Source organism: Eriocheir sinensis, chromosome 16, assembly GCF_024679095.1.
Source record: "Eriocheir sinensis breed Jianghai 21 chromosome 16, ASM2467909v1, whole genome shotgun sequence".
Lineage (NCBI taxonomy): Eukaryota > Metazoa > Arthropoda > Malacostraca > Decapoda > Varunidae > Eriocheir > Eriocheir sinensis.
This window is the reverse complement of record NC_066524.1, coordinates 19,863,479-19,880,291: the sequence shown is the minus strand read 5'-3', so window position 1 is coordinate 19,880,291 and position 16,813 is coordinate 19,863,479. Positions and strand designations below refer to the sequence as shown.

The following is a 16,813-nucleotide window of genomic DNA, read 5'->3' as shown; positions in this document are numbered from 1 at the left end:
CTTTTACCTCCGGCTCTGCATCAACCTTTTCTTAATTCTCGCTTTCCTCTCTTTCCTCTTCCCTCTGCTTCTTCCTCCTTCCTTCCTACTTGAGCCCATTTTTCCTCATTACGGATTATCTTTTTCGCTTTCTTTTTATTTTTTACCTCGCCATTTTACCGTCATTTTTGCATTTCTTTTCCACTGGTTTAAGCTTCGACTAATCCTCTTCCTCCCATTAGCTTACCTCCTCCTCCTCCTCCTCCTCCTACCTCTTCCTACTTTACTTAATCAATTGTGTTGAATTTATCAATTAACTATAAGATGGACTGAGAGAGAGAGAGAGAGAGAGAGAGTAAATTCAGCCAGTAATTATTTCTCTGGATAATTAAACTCAATCTAAATTCTGTTCTACCGCCTGTTCCATTTACCTCCTGCAGTTGATATTCGATTACCGTATATACGAAGAGGATCATTGAAACTATAAAGAACAACAATAACGCCGAGAAAAAAGGACGGTAACATCACAACCGCAACAGAATACACACTAAAACATCAAATAAATAGGCGGTGGCTGAGTGGTTAGCGTGCTTGGCTCACATTCACCACGCCATGGACAACGTCGGTTCGATTCCCCACGCTACCAAATGGGATTTTTCAGTCACCGCCGAGTGGCCTAAGACTACCCACATGCTGTCCTGAAGACCTCCCATCAACCCGGACTCTAGAAGAAATCGTCCAGTGAATCAAGAATGAGTTCCGGGGGGCAGCATGAGCCAAACATAACTGGGGCCATTATAAAAATTGCTTGCGCCATGGCAAGCTTGGGCTGACCATCTGGCCCCTGAAGAAATCCTACCGGCGCTATAGGCGGGGAAAGAAAAAAATAAATAAATGAATAAATAAATAAAGTCACAATAAGAAAAATAACATTACAACCGCTACAGAATACACACTTGTACTCATCTTATCACAGCTTTTTTTTTCCTTTTATTTTCCTGTTATGCTTTTTTGTTGCGTACTTTTCGTCTTTTCCTTTTTTTTCATGGTTTTCCTTCTCTTTTTTCTGTAATATTTTTCGATTCGTAATTTTCTGATTCTTTTTCTATTTTCTGATGGATTTTCTTTTCCTCTTTTTTTGTCTTATGTTCTTTTTCGCAACAGAACATAAACTAAAACATCAGATACACCAAGAACTTAAGCAACAGTAAGAAAAATAACATCACAACCGCTACAAAATATGCGTTGACGGTCCCTCCACCTCCACCCCCCACCCCACACAGCGCCACACAAGGACGACTACATTAGGGGCAAAGGGGGCGAGCTTGACTGATAAAAGCACACGAAAATTCCTTACCCCGACGCTGCCTCTCTTCACAATAGAGGGAGGAACGCGTCCTTACACATACTCGACGTTCAGGCATCTCTAAAAAGTCGACTTCGGGAAATCTTTCGAAAATGGTGCTTCCTCCTCGTGAGCCTCCAACCTACCCATTTTCTTTTCCTTCATCTTTCTTTCGTCGTGTATCTACCCTATCCTCTTTCCCCTCTTCCTTTCCGTCTTGTATTCCTAATCCACGTTCTTTCCTTTTCTCCTCTTTTACTTCTCTTTTCTCCTTGCTTTTTCGTATACTTTACCTATCTTCTTTTCCCCTAATCCTCCCTTCATCCTTTCCTTCTCGTATTTCTAACCCACCTTCGTTCCCCTTCTCCTCTTTTCCTTCTCCTTCTCTTCCTTTTTCTTTCCTTTCTTCTGCTTATTTCTAACTCACCCCCTTCCTTTCCCTCTTTCTTTCATTTATTGTACTATCTAACCAACGTTAATACACTATCTTTTCATTCATCCTTCATCTTTAAAATGGGATAGTAATGGAGATGATAAAGAAGGTGAGAGTAACTATGAATATTGAGCCCGTAAGAATTGCATATACTTTCTGCCTTGGCGAATGATTTTAAAAGCTTCTTGAAATATGTTACCTTCCCCGTCTCTTCCCCTTTTTCTTGCCTTTAAACGCGACAATATGGATGATAAAAAAGAATACGAGCTAATAAATAAAACAACAATAATAACAATAATAATAAAAACAATAATAAAAACTAATAATGAAAGCAACGACAATGGTTTAGATATTAGACCATTTTATTTAGAATTTTCAGCGTACATGAATGTTTTAATTTATGCGGGAATCCCCGAGAGAGAGAGAGAGAGAGAGAGAGAGAGTATACGTAGCTAGTAATTACGACATGGAAAACACAAATAAAACCTACCCTCTTGGCCAATCCCTGCGTAGCCCTGCCCAGAACCTCCGCCGCCTGGAAATTAACAAACATTCTATTGTGAAAACCGGAGAGAGAGAGAGAGAGAGAGAGAGAGTCTTTGTTTCATATTGTTCCTTTCCTTTCTTTTCAATTACTTGCTACAGGAATTGCTGCTTTTGATAATGATATAAAGTACAATAGCAATGATTGTAATGATAATAATAATAATAGTAATGCTACTACTACTACTACTACTACTATTACTACTACTACTACTACTACTACTACTACTAAGAAAGAGAAGAAAGGAATAAAAAAAGAAAAAAATAGAAGAATGCAATACTAAAGTCAGAGAAAAAAAAAAACATGAACATACTTTTTTTCTCCCTTGTACAGACTGACTTTCTCCTGGCAGCTCGTACTTTAGGCGTAAAATATGCAGGGCGTCAGTAGGCCTGGACTGGGAGAGGTCGTTTCGGATTCCCTTACTGTGTGTGTATATATATTTCAAATCAGATCTTCGCCTTTTTTTTCCTTCCCATTTATTGTTTTTCCTAGTTTAATATTTTCTGTTGTGTTGTTTTCTTTCGTCTTTTTGGGGATTCTTTTTTCTTTACTTCATGGCTTTTTTTTTCTTTAATTTTCTGCTATGTTTTTTGTTTCCTTTTTTTTCCTTCGTGGCTTTTCATTTCTTTTTTGTTATATTTTTTATTTTATCTTTTTCATCCTTTTTTTCCGCGACGAACCTTTCCTCTTTTCCTTGATTGCATTTTCAGCGCCTTTTTTTTTTTTTACTGCAGTCTTGTTTGTTTTCCCTTTTATGATTACCATTTCACTTGTTTTCTTTTCCACGGCAATTCTTTTTTTTTATAGTTTTGTTTCAGTTGCCTCTTTTATGGTCTGTCATTTGTCATTTGATGCCTGTTTCTTCCTGGTTACCTTGTATTTTTTCTGCTGCTGTCATGTGTTATCTATCATCATTGTTTCTTTCTTCGTCTTTTTCTATCTTTCTATCTTTTCTATCTTTCTTTTACTATCTCTTCATCATTATTCCATCAAGAAACTTCATTCACCGCACCGTATTTCTCATTTCAAAGAGGCATTTTTCGTCCCTCCAAGTGTTTTCCCTTTTTTCTCCTCCTCCTATATGTTTTGTGTCCTATTTTCCATCATTTCTTCCTCTACATCATCATACCTTAAAAATATATCATTCATTGTAATATATTTCTGATTTCCAAGCGACATTATTTTATCCTTTCTATGTGTGAGTTTCTTTTTTCAGTTTTTCATCTTCTTTTCCTCTCATCATGTACTGTATTTCGAGAGGACATAATTCATCCCTCCCTGTGTGACTTCTACCGTTTCGTCATTTCATTTCATTTCCGTTCATCACGACTTCCAAATTAACGCGGAGTGTCTTTTTCAGCTCCGTGGAACACTCCAATATCATCTCCGGTATATATACAAAACAATTTCAATTTAATTTCAGAATTGTTTTTTTTCTTTCACTGCAGTAAAAAAAAAAGAAGCAATTTTATTTACAATATTTTATTTCTACCTGCAACAATCTTTTTGATTGCTCGATATTATTTTACTTTATTCCAACATGGTTCTGGAATTCCTGCGCCGTTATTCATCTTCAAGAAAGTAATTTCGGATGATATGACTTTGCTTGAGGAATATATTGTGCCTTGCGAGTCACGGAAAGTTAAACAACTCTGGAAAGGCTTTATTTACCTTACTTTTCATCTTCTGAGTTACACCAAAAGGCTAGTTCTCCTCAACAGACAACTTCCTTCCTTCGTCTGTCTTTCCTCCTGCCTACGACTTAAACACAAACAACACTAAAATAACTCTGGAAAGACTTGATTTACCTTACTTTTCATCTTCTGAGCTACATCAAAAGGCTAGTTATCCTCAAGTGACAACAGCCTTCCTTCTTGTCTTTCCTCCTGCCTAAGACTGAGACACACCTCTCCACCGAAACTGATCTCCCTTGTGGAAAGACTTGATTCACCTTCCTATTTATCATCTCAGCTAAAACAATGACTATAAAAAAAAAATATAGTTATCCTCAAGTGACAACAGCCTTCCTTCGTCTGTCTTTCCTCCTGCCTACGACTTTAACACATACAAGGGGAGAGTATCAAGACACCTCTCCACCCGAAATTGACTTCTCTTCCGGCCTCTCGTTCTGATTTATTTTGTTAGAGTAGAGTATAGCGGGCTTTTTTGGTTGATGTTTTTATTTCTTCCCTTTCCTGCTTCCCTTGCTGTGAAAAAAATAAGGTGACCAACTTAACCTAACCTGATCTACCTCGGAATTGGATAAGTGGCAAGGTGAATGACATGACCTTACCTTCAGGAATGTTTTATAGATCAGAATTTTTACCTGGAGAAACTACTGTGATTTTCTGAGGCTCCGGAGGCTAAAACAAACGCTGGCAAGACGTTTCCCACTTTGCATTAATTTGGTATCTTTCTGCTCCTTTACTTTCTCTTTTCTTTTTGCTCCAATTTTTTCTTTTCTTATTTCGTTCTTTTCCTCCCTCTGTCTGTCTTTTCGATTCCGTTTCATTCATTTCTTTTTCTTTTTTCTTTGTGTTTTTCATTTTTCTTACGTAATTTTTTTCCCTTCGGTCTGTTCTTTTGATTCCACTTCATTTCTTCCTTTTCATTTTTTCTTTGTTGTATCCTTTTCTTCTCTTTGTCTGCCTGTTCTCTCTCTCTCTCTCTCTCTCTCTCTCTCTCTCTCTCTCTCTCTCTCTCTCTCTCTCTCTCTCTCTCTCTCTCTCTCTCTCTCTCTCAAAAACTTTAACGCATTCCGTTTTCTATGTTTATGTAAGCGGGTTCTGTGAAAATTCCCAGACGCGTCGGTAATGTTGGAGAAATAATCACATGCCATCATAATATTCTATCAAGTTTTAAGCTGCTGTGTAAACTATTCATTTCTAATCTGCATATTAAGTCAGATATTTCTACTATTTGACGTATCATTCTTTTTCGTCTTGTCATTATCTGCTTTTCTTTTCTCTCTCTTCTTTTGATTTGCTTCTTTTTCTTCTTTTTCTTGTTGTGATTCTTTTTTGTTCTTGTTCTTATTCTCGTTCTTACTTTATTTCCTGTATTTTTTTGTCGCTCTTGTTCTGTTAAAATTCCGATAACTTTTGTCTAATTCCTCCTCAGTTATCGTCTAATCATCTATTCAATCCGACAAACTATTCATTTCCTGCATAATACACATCATTCTCGACTACTATAAAAAAACTCAACAACTACCGGCTAATTTCTCCACAATCACCGCCTAATCAACTATTTAATCAGACAAGAAACACTAATATTTCGTCAATGTGTCTTCTCATCATGCAAACGTGTGTGCCTGTGTGTTCTTCCGTGTGTTTTTGTCAATCTTTACAATGCTCCAACACGTCAGTCGAGAAATCCACGTCTGACCCGTGACAAGTTAACATGTCACGCTATTTCAAAACGAGACAGCGCCGGGGGAATGATGAGCGAGGGGGGGTTGGGAGGAAGGGAAGGAAGGAGGAGGAGAAGGAAGGCAAGAAGAGTGGAAAGGAGAAGAAAGTAAAGAGGGGAGGAGGGCAGGAGAGGAAAATTAAATGGCTGGTGACAAACCCTAGAGAGAGGGATGATGAGGGAAAAGATGAGGTAAGGAGGAGAATAAAAGAAAGAGATGGGAGTCGTCGGTAGAAGAATGAGGGGAGGAGGGAGAGGAAGGATGAGAAGGAAGACAGGGTGGAAGGGAGAAGAAAATAAAAGGAGAGAAAACAATGAAAGACAAGGTTGGAGAGGACTGAGAGGGAGACGGACAAGGAAGACAGGCATAAAGGGATAAAAAATGAAGAGAACAAGAGAGAGAGAGAGAGGAAGACAAGATGGGGTAACATGAGAGGAGGGAGAGAGACAAGGAAGGTGAGGATGAGGAAGGGAGAAGACTGAAGGGAAGGTGGGAGATGGAAGAAGGTGAGAGAGAGAGAGAGAGAGAGAGAGAGAGAGAGAGAGAGAGAGGCAGGATGGAGGAGAATAAAAGATAGGAGGAAAAGGGCAGAAGGGAAGCTAAAGAGGGATGGTAACAAGAAGACACAAGGGAGATGCAGGCAGGTAAGGATGCTGCATCTTTTAGAACATGTCCTTGTGGCTTGGTTAGGTTAGGTTAGGTTAGGTTAGGGATGGAGCAAGAGGAAAAGGTGGGAAAGGTAAGGAGGAAGAAAAGGGAGAAAGGCAGTAGAGGAAAGGGTTTTGAAAGGAAAGGAAGAAAACGTTTAAGAAAGGCGAGGAGGAAAGAGAAGAAAGGCATGGGAGAAACGGGTTTAAGAAGGAAAGGGAGAGAAAGATTTAATAGGGAAAGCGAGGGGAGAGAAAGAGGAAAGAGTGGTCTAAGAGATGAGTGGAGAGAAGGGTTTAAACGGGAGGGGAGGGGAGGAAAGGATATAATAAGGGAGAGAGAGGAGAAAGGTTTAAGAGGGAGGGGAAGGGAGAGGAAGAGGAGCATAAGAGAAGCAATGAAGGGAAGAAAAAGGTTTAAGAACGGTAAACAGAGGATACGAAATGGAGGAAAATGAGAACAAGGGAAGGAAGGGAAAGGTTTAAGAGGGAAGGGAAGAGAAGGGTTTAAAAGGGAGAGAAGAGGAGAGGGGAAGGGTTTAAGAGGAAAGAAAATGGAGAGGATGGTTTAAGAACAGCTAAGAGAGGATGTGAAAGGGAGAAGAAGGGGAACAAGGGAAGGATGAGAAAGGTTTAAGAGGGAAGGGAAGAGAAGGGTGTAAGAGTGAAGGGAGAGGGGAGGGGAAGGGTTGAAGAGGAAAGGAAGGGGAGAGGATGGTTTAAGAACGGCTAAGAAAGGATAAAAAGGGGAGGAAAAGGGGAAGAGAAGGGTGTAAGAGAAGGGAAGAGGGGAGGGAAAGGGTTTAAGAGGGAAGGAAAGGGGACAGGAAGAGGAGGTTTTAAGAACGGAAAAGAGAGGATACGAAAGGGGAGGAAAAGGTGAGGACGGCAAGGAAGGGTCGAGTTTAAGAGGGAAGGGAAGAAAAAGGTGTAAGAGGAGGGAAAAGGGAAGGGAAAGGGTTTAAGAGGGGAGGAAAGGGGACAGGAAGAGGAGGTTTTAAGAACGGAAAAGAGAGGATACGAAAGGGGAGGAAAAGGTGAGGACGGCAAGGAAGGGTCGAGTTTAAGAGGGAAGGGAAGAAAAAGGTATAAGAGGAGGGAAAAGGGAAGGGAAAGGGTTTAAGGGAGAAGGAAAGAGGAGGAAAAGAGGACCAGGGGAAGCAAGGGTTAAGTTTGAGAGGGAAGGGAAGAAAAGGGTTCAAAAGGGGGGGAAGGGGAAGGATTTACATGCATTATCACGGTTCTCTTGTTGTGGGTCTTTGCATTTTTCCTCCTGGCGGCTCACAGCGGATGATGGAAAGCTCGAATTGACGTCTGGTCGGAGATTAAGCACGTGCGTCTGAGGGCATAGTGCTGGCCGCGCTCACCTTTGTTCCGGGTTATTCTCCTCATTTGCTTTCATTTTCTCTTTTTTGACGGATTTTCTTTGGGTTCTTTTGTGGTTTTAGTGTCTTTATCTTCTTATTGTTTTCATGCTCACCTTTGTTCCGGGTTATTCTCTTCATTTGCTTTCATTTTCTCTTTTTTGACGGATTTTCTTTGTGTTCTTTTGTGGTTTTAGTGTTCTTTATCTTCTTATTGTTTTCATGCTCACCTTTGTTCCGGGTTATTCTCTTCATTTGCTTTCCTTTCCTCTTTTTTTTGACGGTTTTTATTTGGGTTCTTTTGTGTTTTAGTGTCGTTATCTTCTTATTCTTTTCTTGCCTTTTCCATCGTCTTTTCTTTGTTGTTTTATTTCTTTTTCTTTTCTCTTTTTCAGTAATGTTGTTTTCTATTATCCTTTTTTCATCCTTTCTTTTTCTTTTTGCTATTTTTTTCTGTCTATGTTCATCTTTGTTTAGTGTTTCTTCTTTTCTTTTCTTCTTTAACGTCCTTTTCTCTGTTTCTTTTGTGTTTCTATGTCTTTTTCGACTTTCAATATATTTCTTTTTACTGATATTTTCTTCCGTTACTCTTCTCTCTACTTTCCATGTATTTTCTTCATTCGTTTCTTTTATCCTTTTTTCCTATTGGTCTTTTTTAATCTTTATTTTTCTCTGCAACCCCTTTTTTTCCGTTTAATAATTGCTTTTTTGATTCGTTTCTTTTACACTCCTTTTTTCTTCCCCTCTTTCAATAATCTTCATTTCTATTACTCTTTATTTAATCTTTTCAATTACTCTTCTTTCTGTTTTCCTTTATTATTGATTTTTATTCGTTTTATTTGAATACTTTTTTCTCTTCTTTTAATACTCCTCGTTTCTCGTTCTCTTCTATTATAAATATCTTCCATCATTTCAATTACTATGGTTATATATTTTCCATTTGTTATTTTCTTCTGATGTTTCTTTATTGGTAAGGAAATATATATAAAGGTTCGGTTTTGTTATCTTTCTTTTCGTTCTTCTTTCTGTTTATCTATTTCAAGTTATTTTTTCGAAGGTAAAGAATAAGAAATAAAACTTCGGTTCCTTTATTCTTTTTTCGTTCGTCTTTTGTTTTTTTATATATTGGCGTGGTATTGAAACAGGCGCATTCGATTCTGCAATAACGCCGCTGTCATCCTTTATCCCTCCTTTTCATTTCCTCCATTCTAATCATAATTCTTCTTCCTCCCTCGACGTTGTGTTTTCGCCTTCAATAATATCTGCCGTTATTATTTTTCTCTCTGTCCTCTCTTATTAGAATTTTTCATTTCTCGGATAGTTTTGCTTTTTTTATTCTTCCGAGTCTGTCATAACAAAGAAATTGGCCTGTCTGCGTTTGTTATTTTTCTTCTTTTACTTCCTATGTATTGTCATTATCTGTTTTCTTTTATTCTATTCTTGCTCCTTTTCCTCTTTCTTCTTTTTCGTCTTCGTTTCTTTCTCCCTGTTCTCAGTTTTTGTTCTTTTTTTCTCCTTCTTGTTCTTTTTTCTGTATTTTTTGTTATTTTCCTCTTCTTGTTCTATCTTTTCTTCTTGTTCTTCTTTTTGCTATTATTATTATCATTCTTCTTCTTCTTCTTCTTGTTTTTTGTGGTGGTCTTCTTATTTTTCATTTTCTTCTTCTTGTTCTTCTTATTCTTTTCGACTTGTTCCTGTTCTTCTTGTTCTTCTTCTTATCATCATTATTATTACCATTTCGACTATTACCATCACCATCATCATCATCACCACAACCACCATCATTATTCTCTACTAACATCCACACTGCCCATCACAGCCTCGCCTCACGCACACAAACTCATCAGTCTCTCCGCAATTTAATATCTCACGTCATGTTTCTATTTGGCTTTCTTCTGGCGGGCGAGGACGAGGAACTTTTTTTGTCAATTCATTATTATTATTTTTTCTTTTGCTTGACTCATGCATACAAAACACCAAGCTGACCTGAAGCCTTTGAGAGAGAGAGAGAGAGAGAGAGAGAGATAATGAAACGGATAGACAAGAAGAAAATGTCGAAGAGAAAGGAAGGAAGGAAGGAAGGAAGGTTGGAAGGAGGAAGGAAGAAGGGAACGATAGAAAGATAGGAAGCAAGAAAGAAGGAAAGACAGACTAACTAACTGACTGACTGACTGAATGAATGAACGAATGAATGAATGATAGGCAGATAGATATAGATAGATCGATAAATAAGACAGATAGAGAACCAGAGCATAAATGACAGAGACAGACAGACACAGAGAGAACCAGACAGACAGACAGACAGGCAGAGAAGAGAGTAAAACAACAAACATTCCACCAAATTCTCGGAAGTAAAAAAAAAAAAAAAAAGAAAAAAAAAAAAAAACCTTCCGCCAGAAAAATATGAAAATGCTAAAAACAATAATTATAATAAATGGCACGAGGAGTATGAGTGAAGCGGAAACAGAAAAATATATTATTGCCGGGAAAGGAAATCAAAAGAACAGATACGCACATTAATAATAATAATAATGATGATAATAATTATATAATGACAATAATAATAATAATAATAATAATAATAATAATAATAATAATAATGATAATAATAATGATAATGATAATAATAATAATAATAATAATAATAATAATAATAATAATAATAATAATAATAAAAATAATAATAATAATAATGAGAAAACCTGAACCCTCATCTCCCCCCCCCCCTTCTCTCTCTCTCTCTCTCTCTCTCTCTCTCTCTCTCTCTCTCTCTCTCTCTCTCTCGAATAGAGGGGGAGATAGAAAACGGGAGTACGTTATAAACAAAACATTGGATGGGAAGTTCAACCAGTTCAAAACATTAACAAAATTACATTACCTAATTACGATATAGACCTCATTTGACGGTCATTTAGATAATTGTAAACAGATTGGATAGTGAACGACATAGCGAGGATTTAAAATGAGAGCGAGAGTACTAATCCAATCTACCTTCCAGATATATATACATACTGATCTTTACCAGAACTCTCTCTCTCTCTCTTATTCTTTTTCTTTATTACCTTGTCTTGTTTATTACCTTGTGTCTCCATTCTTCTTCTTTCATTCTCTTCTTCCTCTTTCTTCCCATCGTAAGACAAAATCCAATCTCTTCATCTCTCCTCATGGTCATTTTTTTCCACTCTGTTATTTTATCTTCCCTATCAACACCGTCATCTCCTCTTCGCTCTCTTTTACCTCCCCCTCCTCCTCCTTCTTCCTCCTCTTCCTCCTTCTACTTCCTCTTCCTCCTCCTTCATTGTAACTTTCATTTCCCTACGACGTTTTTCCCCTCAGAACCCCTCGTCTCATTCTCCTCCTCCTCCTTCTTCTTCTTCTTCCTCCTCCTCCTCCTCCTCCTCCTCCTCCTCCTCCTCCTCCTCCTCTTCCTCCTCCTCCTCCTCCATCCCCGCGCCATTCATTTTCCTATGACGTTTTTTCTTGCAACAACCTGCTCGTTTTTTTCCTCCTCTTCCTCTTCCTCCTTCTCCTTCTCGTCCTCCTCCTCTTCTTCATCTCCCCTGCTCCCATTTTTTCCTCTCCTCTAATTTCTTCGGTCACTTTTCTTACGTGATTCTTTCCTTTTTCTTTCTTTTTATCTCTTTCCTTACCACTAGTTTCTCTTCTTTTCTCTTTTCTTATTTTCCCTTCTATAATTTCATCTCGTACTTTTCTTACATCTTTTGTTTCTCATTCTTTCCTTCTTACTATCTCTCTTTTTCCTTACCACTCGTGTCTCATCTCTTCTCTTCTCTTTTCTTATTTTCTCTTCATTAATTTCTTATCTCACTTTTCGTACGTTTTTTGCTTCTCATTCTTTCCTTACTCTTTCTATCTCTTTTTCTCCTTACCACTCGTTACTCATCTTCTCTCTTCTCTCTTCTCTCTCTCTCTCTCTCTCTCTCTCTCTCTCTCTCTCTCTCTCTCTCTCTCTGTCAATATTTTCTCCCATGACTTGAGGCCATTACTTGCGTTTTATCGCTCATAATGTAAACGGCTCGGAACAAAACAGAATCGTTGGAGACACAATGAATCGAGCTGCAGGCGTTCGTTCGATTCCCAAATGTTTTCGCTAAGCAACATGGGCCTTCGAGAGAGAGATAGAAAGATAGATAGATAGATACATACATAGCAGTATAAATAGATAGAGAGAGGAGGTTAGAGAATATAAAGATAGATATGGATAGATAGATAGATAAACTGATAAGCAGAAAGATAGGGAGTAACAGAATATAGAAAAAGATAAATATAGATAGATAGAAATAGCTAGGAAGAGAAAGATAGATATATAAATAGATACAGATCAAAAGATAGAATGATAAAGATAGGAAGTAAGATATTTTAGAGAAACAGAGAGAGATACACATAAATAAATTGATACATATGTAGATAGAGAGAGAGAGAGAGAGAGAGAGAGAGAGAGAGAGAGAGAGAGAGAGAGAGAATCAAAAGTGCATTATAGGAACGGATTAAAAGATCACCATATCATATTAATTCGGAAACGTCCACAGAATGACCCGTAACGAAGAGCCATAATAACGAAACACCCGCAGTAACAATAAAAATAATAGTAACAATAATAATAATAATAATAACAATACAAATAATAATAACAATAAAAGTAATAACACAACAACACACATTCCCTCAAACAACACAAAAGAAATCGACACACACACACACACACACACACACACACACACACACACACACACACACACACACACACACACACGATAATGCTAAGAAAAGGAAGAAAGAAGGAAAGCAAATGGAAAAGAAGAGAAGAAAAGGAGAAAGAAAATCAGTTCACACACACTTTTATATTTAGAAAAAGGAAGAAAGAAAAGAAAAGCAGAAAAAGAATGTAAGAGAACATAAAAGAGAACAAAACGTAAGAAGGAAAGAAAGGAAAAGGAATAAAGAATGAAAAATACAAAAAAAAGAAACGTACCCCGAGTCAATAATTTAAAGAAAACGGAAGAAAAGAAATAAAAATAATAAAAAGCAAATATCCGGGAGTCTTCGTGCGAGGGTTGAGACAAGTGTTGGCGGCGCCGTGACCCCCAAAAAGCAGAGGAAGAGTGTTCGGCCGCGCATTCCGACCCTGGCTTTGGTTTGATCCGGCGCGGCGCGAGTCTGTTGCTCGGGCGAAGAATTCAGTTTTGATTCCCATGTGGACTAAATCTTTTTGCTGTCAGCGTGGCCAGAGAACCGCGAAAATTCTCTCTCTCTCTCTCTCTCTCTCTCTCTCTCTCTCTCTCTCTCTCTCTCTCTCGCTCGCTCTCTCTCGGAAATACTACACTTGAAACTTTGCAATCTAGTCGAATTTCACGCAAACAAAGACACGGCGACTATCTCTGTTTGTGTTTGCGTTAGTGCGTGTGTTTGTGTTATTCCCTCTCCCTCTCTCTCTCTCTCTCTCTCTCTCTCTCTCTCTCTCTCTCGTCGTCCCTCTCCCTTAATTACTTTCCTCTCTATCCGATATTCCTCATGAGTCGAAGGATTGCCGGGTTTGTTGACTGATAATTAAGCCGGTCCAGGTGGTTTGATGCGTTAATTAGTCGCTTACAGGTGGAGGAGGGCGTTCTGATAGGGTCACGGGGGCAGGTACAGGTGTATCCGCGCTGGGGCAGGTGGGACCGAGTTCTTCTTCTTCTTCTTTTCTGCCGTAATCCTTCCTGGGTCGGCCACTCTTGTATGTACTTTATTACTACTATGGCCCCCCCCCCAAAAAAAAAAAAGATAAAAAAACTAAGAAACCGCAGGAAAAAAATATGGAAGAGTGCTTTGCTATTTCTGTATTATCATAAGCATCTCACATTGTATTCCTGGCGCCAAGATATCACTTCATTGTTATTTTCATCATTATCGAAAAAAGATTATATATACGCAGGGAAAAAATATATGGAAGAGCGCTTTGCTATTTCTATATTATCATAAGCATCTCACATTGTATTCCTGGCGGCAAGACATCACTTCATTATTATTTTCATCATCATTATAAAAAAGAAGAAGTTATATATACGCGGGGAAAAAATATAGAAGAGTGCTTTGCTATTTCTGTATGTTGTCGCCAGTATCTTCTGTCCTCCGCATCCACCTCTCACCTGAATTTGCCTCTCTTCCTCCCATTCCTTCTTCTTTTCCTGACGATTGGCCACCTAACTCATTTTATCTTTCGTTTCTTCCGTCTCATCAATATCAATTTGCAATCTGAATTCTCGCTCTCACTCTCCTCATCCCATTTCCTTCCTTTCCACTCTAACACCCACTAAGGTTATTTTTTTTCTTTTGCGAACGCCGTCATTGGAGAGGAGGTTATGTTATCGATGTTCTTTGTTTTATTATCTGTTTGTTTATGTTCTTGTCTATCTGTTTGTTTGTCAGCAGGATTACGAAAACAACAACAGTAAACAAATTCGAAATGATATCTGACATATTTTTCTGCGAACTTCAAGGAATGCATATCTTCAACTTTCTGTTTATTGTTGGAGGAATTCCCTCGGTCAATCTCTATTTACTTTTCATTAACCTTTTTTTGGGGGGGGGTTTCAAGTTTATGCTGAGACGGTTTTCACTAACTTTCCTCTCCTTCATTGTTTGGCGGTTTAATATTTCTCTATTTTCACTCACGCAACTTTTATTTATGTATTCTATTTTATTGATGTTGTGTGCGATTCGCTTTTGTTTATCTGTATTCAATAAACGCGAGGAAAAAGAAACGCCTATACAGTTACCATGATCCTCCTTTTTTTGTCGTTGTTAACCATCATATTTTTTCTATTCATCCCGCGGCTTCGTTCATTGCTTCGTCTATTATTCTGTCTGGTGTAGCGTGTGATAAATGATGCCTTCCATATTTCAAAACATTTTCAGCACGCATTTTTATTCATGAATCACATCAAAGGTCAGCGATATACATGCATTTCGTATTGTTTCCATTTGTTCATTTGTCTGTCTGTCTGTCTATCTGTCCGTCTGCCTGTCTGTTTCCTTAAGCCTCTTCCTCTGGTCCATTCATTTGTTTAATCTTGCATACTTTCTCTCGTTTTTATTTTTGTCTTTCTCTTCCTGTTATTCTTTTCTTCTCCCTTCTATCTCTGGTCATGTAAGTTATCTCTCTCTCTCTCTTCCTCCTATTCCTTCCTTCTTTTCTAACACTTAACTTATCGTATCTCTCTCTTTTTCCCATTCATTCATTCTCCTCTCTAACAATTAACAACCTGAATTCTCTCTTCTTATCCCACTCCTTTCCCTCTAACTCTTCGTTACCAAAATTCTCTCTCACTCTTCTCTTTCTTCCTCTCATTTCCTCCTTCTCCGTTCTAACACTTGGCTATCTTGATTATCCTTCTCTTCATTGATATCCGTCCCTCTCTAATCTAACACTCAATCACCAAAGTTCTCTCTCTCTCTCCCTCTCTTCCCCCATCTCCTTCCTTCTCAGCGCTCGGTCACCTAAACTCTCCCTCTCTTCATCCTCTCCATCAATCTCTCCTCTAACATTCAATTACCTAAGTTCTATCTACCTCTCCACCTCCAACTCCTTCCTCCTCTGCACGCTCGGTTACCTGAACTCCCTCTCTCCCCATCCTCTCGTTCCATCATCATATCAAACAGCGATGACGGAGGCGGGGAAGGAGATGGAGGAGAGCGCGGGTCCAATCAAGTGTCTTTCCTTATCGAAATGAGGACAGGCGTTCGTCGAGTCGGATTTCAGGGCAGTCTGATTCAAATTTCAGGACCCGGATTCGCATACGGATGAACGAGAGGACGAACATCGGAGATCCGAGGCGATATTGTGAAGGGAATTAACTTATATGTGTGTGACGGAGGACGAAGATTAATTAGGGGAAAACTTGAAGCGTGAAACGGAGTAATCTGAGAAATATTTGCTTCTGGGCGAAGGTGTGTTACTAAAGATTTAGGTTGAGAGATGAAAAATTGCAATACGGATGAAACTTTAAAATGAAATGTGAAGTGATTGATTTCTGTGGTGTGCTTCTTCTTCTTCTTGCAACCTAAAGAGTGATCACGTGATACCTGAAGAGAGACGGATAGATAAGGAGACAGTGAAAGATAGATAGAGTGTGTGAGACAAAGAAGAGAAACAGAGACACTGACAAAAACAAAAAGTGTGAGAAAAAGATAATGAAGAAGTGAAACAAGAAAGGAAATGACGAGAAAGAGTTAAAATATACAATAGAGAAAGTGAACGAAGACAAAGAAAATCGAGAAATAAATAAGAAAACAGACAAAAAAAAAAGAATGGCAGAAGATGCATGAGAGAGAAAATAAGGAAAACAAAACAAAATAACATAATAACAGTGAGAGAGAACACAAACGATAAAGTGATATAGAGATAGATAAAACAAAAAAGACAGAGAGAAAGAGACAGAAAGGGGTTAAAGGCGAACATTAATAAATTCACTGACCCAAGAAACGCAAAAATAGTGAATAAAGAAGAGAAAGACGAATAACAGAAGAACAGTGAAAGAAAAACGATACAGAGAAATATAAAAACACAAAAAAAAAGACAGAGACAGAGAGAGAGAGAGAAAGATAAATCTACTCACCTACAAAACCAAAAATAATGAATAGAGAAAGACGAATAAGCGAATACCAGTGAAAGAAACACGATAAAGAGAAATAGAGAAAGAGAGAAAAATAAAGAGAGATAGAGGTCAGAGGCGGACATTACAAAGCCCACTGACCCAAAAGACCCAAAGAGTGAAGCCTTACCTGTAACACCTGCCCTCGAAGCTTCCACCTGACCGCCCGCTACCTGACCTCCGCCATGCTGGGTCAAAGGTCATTCACGTGTCCCATTTTCCTTCTGGTCGTCTGCATCGGTGAGTGACGTGTCCAAAAGAGAAAGAAAAAATGTTTGTATTGTTTCGTAGGTGTTTGTTTGTTTGGTTTTGTGTGTTTTATGTTCGTGTGTGTGTGTGTGTGTGTGTGTGTGTGTGTGTGTGTGTGTGTGTGTGTGTGTGTGTGTGTGTGTGTGTGTTTATATGTTGTTGTTGTTGTTGTTGTATATCATT

At 38.4% G+C, this 16,813-nt stretch overlaps 1 protein-coding gene and 1 long non-coding RNA gene across 2 annotated transcripts in view; one reads left to right on the top strand and one right to left on the bottom strand.

Moving 5' to 3' along the window:
* The first annotated feature begins 16,472 nt into the window (after positions 1-16,472).
* LOC126999500 (zwei Ig domain protein zig-8-like) overlaps positions 16,473-16,813 on the top strand; it is a 64,612-nt gene continuing 64,271 nt past the window's right edge. The window contains exon 1 of the mRNA XM_050862146.1: positions 16,473-16,621. Within this exon, the coding sequence (XP_050718103.1) occupies positions 16,567-16,621 (55 nt within the window). The 5' untranslated portion in view covers positions 16,473-16,566. The remainder of the gene's footprint in view (positions 16,622-16,813) is intronic.
* LOC126999502 (uncharacterized) overlaps positions 16,512-16,813 on the bottom strand; it is a 68,640-nt gene continuing 68,338 nt past the window's right edge. The window contains exon 3 of the long non-coding RNA XR_007753384.1: positions 16,512-16,613. This is a non-coding gene — a long non-coding RNA (uncharacterized LOC126999502). The remainder of the gene's footprint in view (positions 16,614-16,813) is intronic.